This window comes from Nicotiana attenuata, unplaced genomic scaffold (assembly GCF_001879085.1).
Source record: "Nicotiana attenuata strain UT unplaced genomic scaffold, NIATTr2, whole genome shotgun sequence".
In the NCBI taxonomy this organism is placed as follows: Eukaryota; Viridiplantae; Streptophyta; class Magnoliopsida; order Solanales; family Solanaceae; genus Nicotiana; species Nicotiana attenuata.
The window spans coordinates 45087-49748 of NW_017674596.1; the positions used below are offsets into that span (position 1 = coordinate 45087).

General features: G+C 35.6%; 2 protein-coding genes across 2 annotated transcripts; one reads left to right on the forward strand and one right to left on the reverse strand.

The window, feature by feature from the left end:
• Positions 1 to 272: 272 nt before the first annotated feature.
• Positions 273 to 935, forward strand: LOC109218976. The gene is made up of 2 exons (XM_019383378.1): positions 273 to 381; positions 466 to 935. The coding sequence occupies exons 1-2, from the start codon at positions 273 to 275 to the stop codon at positions 933 to 935; spliced, it is 579 nt and encodes a 192-aa protein (XP_019238923.1).
• A 1881-nt stretch (positions 936 to 2816) lies between these two features.
• Positions 2817 to 3826, reverse strand: LOC109218978. Its single transcript, XM_019383379.1, has 2 exons — positions 3353 to 3826; positions 2817 to 3281 (listed from the first exon to the last, which is right to left on the reverse strand). The coding sequence occupies exons 1-2, from the start codon at positions 3824 to 3826 to the stop codon at positions 2817 to 2819; spliced, it is 939 nt and encodes a 312-aa protein (XP_019238924.1).
• Between the last annotated feature and the right edge of the window lie 836 nt (positions 3827 to 4662).

A 4662-nucleotide genomic window follows, 5' to 3' on the forward strand; every position in this document is an offset into this window, starting at 1 on the left:
GCTGAATCAAATCCAACAATACCTGGTGCTACATTAAAAGTACGTAAATTTTTTTAAGGTAGTATGTGACTACTAAATTATTCTATAACTTTAGTAAGAAAAAAATTCATAACTATTAACATAAAATTATTATTTTTATTTGCAGGGAGCAATAGGTGCACTCGATGGGACATTAGTACATGCAGTTATTCCCGCTAATCAATAAATTATTTACAGAGGAAGAGGAAAGGGTAAATGTTATCAGAATATTTTAGCTATATGTGATTTTTAACATGATCTTCACTTATGTTTATGCTGGATGGGAAAGGGTAGCACATGATGCACGTGTTCTAACAGAGATCACATCTAATCCAGATAATGGCTTTCCATTTCCTCCTTCTAGTAAGTGATACAACTTTTTAAACTATTCTGAAATAATAAGTTAGATGTTTATTATATTCATTTAACTTTTTCTTTTGATGACAGATAAGTACTATTTATGTGATGCGGCGTATCCTAATACTCGAGGATTTCTAGCACCATATCATAATATTCGATATTGGTTAGGAGATTATCATCGTAGACGGGCCATAAATAAGGAGGAAAAGTTTAACCATGCTCATGCACGACTCAGAAATGTTATTGAACGTGCTTATGGAGTTTTAAAAGCAAGATTCCCAATATTGGACAAGATGGCTCCATATTCTATTGATGTCCAAAGAGATGTTGTTATTGCATGTTTTGCAGTTCATAATTTTATCAGAAAAGAGCGACTAAATGATGACTTGTTTAATCAATATGATTTGCCTCAAGTAATATTTGAGGAAGAAGGAGAACACGAACAAGTATTGGATGAAACAAATGGACCTAGCTGGACAACTGAAGATTCTCAATTTATGAACAATATGCGTGAAGAAATTGCACTTCAGCTAATGCAAGGAAGAGGAAATGCTTGATAGTTTTATATTTTTGTTATTAGAAATATGTTTTTAATGTGTGAACATTAAAATTTGAAATAATGTTAATTAACTATTTTATTTGAATTTTATATATGTTTAAATATAGATAAATTGCACATATTCAGATACTAAAAACAAACAGTCTTAATCATTCAGTGTTCTGATTCAGAGACAGCATATTAATTATTCCGTTGTGTATTCAGATTCAGACGTCTGAATCTTAATACACTTTTTCATATTCAGACGTGTGTTCAGATTCAGACCTCTTAATCTTAATAAAAACAAATGAGGCCTTAATCTATCTTGACTTGCATTGGTCTATGTGTATGTTGACTATATTGGTCTTAGTGTGGGTAGTCTTCTATGCTTCTAGGGAATATAATTCTCATTTATTGAAGTCTTGACTAGCTCCTTCTTTACTACTCTCTCCGGTCCAAAATAAGTAATTTTTTGGATGTTTTCACACAGATTAAGAAATTCACCTTTTAGCATTAATTAGCAATAGAATTGACCATATTAACCTTTACTATCTCACATAAACACTCCTAACACATATTCCAACACTATTTACTTCAAGGACAATGCAGGAAAAAAATAATTAATTCATTCTTGAAATCTGAAAAAATCACTTATTTTGGACCACAAGAAAAAGGCCAAAAAATCACTTATTTTGGACCGGAGGGAGTACTATATAAAGGGGTGCTTGTCTTCCATTGTAAAACATTATTGAAGATTAATATTATTATTATTGTGAGTTCTTTTGAACCTTTGTGAACTTTACTTTGAAGATTTATCTTGCAACCCTAACTAGTTCATAGCTTAAGGTAGTAAGATAATTTTTTTTTCTTGTGATATCTTTGGTTTCTTTTGATATTCTTCGAAGGCGACTAGTTTCTTTTACTAGTTGTTGTCGTAAGTTATTCAAACTAGAAGTCAAGATCCGAATCTAGTTCTTGATTAGTTTATCTCTAGTGAAGGCAATTGGTTTCATAACCAACTTGTTGTCATTAGGATCTTGTCAAAAAGCTAGATTAACATAATCTCGGGGTTATTGGACCTTTCCTTGAATTTCGACATATCTAGTTTATTTTTCTTGTTCCGCTTGCATTTCTTTACTACTTCCGCATTTCATCAACTTATTTTCTTCAAGTTCTTGGATCTCCCAACCTTTGTGTTATCAATTTGGAACTCCTTTTTACCTGTTGCCCCCTTCCCTCCCGGTTTATTATGCCTGGGGAGTGATCAAAGAGCCCTGGTTGCAAGTAATGGACTTCTGATGCTAGCAGCTTTGTCATCCATTGAAAATTGGTGAGTACTCTGTCTATTCTGCTCATTACTCTGTCTCCACCTGGATGTTTGTTGCTCCAAGTATAAAAGGCTCCTGAAGATCTCATATCTTGCATAGAGCATTCCTCCATGCATTTTTTAAAATCTTTGATTTCTGCTATAGGAACCCTGCTTCCCATTCTTTCTTCAGTACTCAAAATGCAGTTGAAGTCCCCCATTATTGCCCAAGGCCCTTTGTTCTGCTGGTGTATACTTTTGATATCCTCCCACAATTGCCTTCTCATACTTTGGTTGTTAAACCCATACACTATTGTTACATTGAACTTGTTCCCTGTCCCTTTATGATTGACCATAAAGTGAATAAATTGCTCAGTTACATTTGTTATATTGACATCATATACTCCTGGTTCCCATACAATCCAAATCCTTCCTGCCGGATGTTTTACTAAATTTGTAGTAAAAGACCACCCCCTACATAGATTAAGAGCAGCTTGTTGTGCTTTAGCTCTCTTAATCTTAGTTTCCAGAAGACCAAACAGGCCAACTTTTTGATTGTTCATAAACAAATTCATTTCATTCTGTTTATGTGGCCTATTCAATCCCCTGGTGTTCCAGAAGCCTATTCAATCCATTGGATGAGGGCTTGCCCCCATCCTGCCCATTTCCTAGGGCCATTTCACTCCCTTTCCCCTTTTTTGTCCTGTTCTCCACCACCTTCCCATTTTCCTCTTCTGTTTTCTCCTGTTGATGGTCTCCTAATGTTGCAAAAGAGTTCCCAATTCTAATATTTTCCTGTTGTTTTCCTTCCCCTGCTTTCCCTCTTACTACATTCTTCCAATTTCTGGATGTGGTTGCCACTTTATTTGCAATGGGTACTACCTCAGTCCCCTTATTACCTTTGCTTATTGGCCCACTCTCATGTTGCATTTGTCCCTGTTCCCCTTTGTTCTGCACATTTGTAGCTTTCTTTTCCACTTGAGTCTGATTCTGTACTGCATTTGGCTCTTTTAGTTCTTGCTTGTTTGTTGCTTTTCTTTCTCTTCTTTTATAAACCTCCTACATTCATTTATTTCATGCCTAAAATTCTTGCACTTTCCACATAGAGTAGGTTTCCATTCATAGAAAACCTCCTGCTCCACTATTCTGCCCTTCTCATCCTCAAACATTATTGTATTTGGATATTTCTGATGAGGCTTAACCTCAACCAGAACTCTGGCATATATCAGCCTCTCTTTTTGTGTTGTAGCTTGATCTGCCTTTAATGGTTTCCCTACAAGTCCAGCCAGTTTTGTGAGAGCAGTTTGTCCCCAGTACTTTATATCCAGTCCAATAAATCTAATCCACATTGGGATCAAATCCACCGACTCCTTTTTCAAATCCATGTCTGGATTCCAAGGTTTAACCACCACTGGCTTTCTGTCGAACATCTGGACTCCATCTTCAATTACTTTGATTTTGCTTTCAAAGCTATAGAATCTCACCATAAACACTCCTCTATTAACATGTGCTATTATGTCTATACCAAGCGATCCCCATATGCTTTGGAAGTAACCTTCCATCACTGATTGTGAGAAATCGAGCTCCTCCTTTATGTCTTCCATAGTTATCTTCACATTCGAATTGTCCTAACTTTGTGGTGTTAAGTCCAGTCCTTCAGTTATGGGGCTTGCAACAACTTTGCTCCATGACTTAGGGCTCATTTCTCTTGCTTCCTTTTTCTCCATCAGTTTCTCTTCAGCCTCCACCTTTTCTGCCCATGATTTACGCTCCTCATCCTGCTTTTTACCTCCATTCCTGTTAATTGTTGTTCGATTTCCAGTTACTTCACTATCCACAATTGATTGACTCAAATCTAGTGGTCGTATCCCTTGCAATACATTGATGCTACGAGTTCTCTTTGCGTCTGTTGATTGTGGAATTCCTCTTGTTACATTCACGTTGCTCAAGTTTGATCCTTGCATGTTCGATCCTCCCCCTCAAGCCTTCGATTTCCTCATCATCTGAGAAGAAACTTCATTCTAGAGAGAAAGTTTTGTAACAACGCCTGAATCGTGACTTGGTATTCCAGAGAGAAACTTTGTAGTATTATAATATGGAATTCTGAACACCGTGATATTATGGCTGAAATGAGTATATAGAAAAGCATAAACCAGTAGACACAATAAAAATATAAAACCCCCAGGTAAAAACAGAAATTTAAAAGCAATTCTACCAATAATCCTTACTTCCACATCAATTGTTCACTAATAATCTAAATAACGATTTTTCAGTAAACAACGACAAAAAAAAGATATCAAAAAATAGCATTCCAATTACATAGGACTTAGAAACACTAGAGAAAGAGGTATATAAAGGCTTAAGAGAAGTAGGTATGATAAGAAAGTAATAATCAAGAGAGGTTGTTGTATTGCTTAAAAGTGTTACAATATATGATAAC

What these genes read in the sequence shown, in the direction of transcription:
- LOC109218978 (XM_019383379.1), bottom strand. Translation starts at nt 3,826, where the DNA reads ATGGAAGACATAAAGGAGGAGCTCGATTTCTCACAATCAGTGATGGAA. An exon ending in GCAGAATAGTGGAGCAGGAG is followed by an intron (nt 3,282 to 3,352) that starts GTTTTCTATGAA and finishes AAATGAATGTAG; the next exon opens with GAGGTTTATAAAAGAAGAGA.
- LOC109218976 (XM_019383378.1), top strand. Translation starts at nt 273, where the DNA reads ATGATCTTCACTTATGTTTATGCTGGATGGGAAAGGGTAGCACATGAT. An exon ending in CTTTCCATTTCCTCCTTCTA is followed by an intron (nt 382 to 465) that starts GTAAGTGATACA and finishes TTTTGATGACAG; the next exon opens with ATAAGTACTATTTATGTGAT.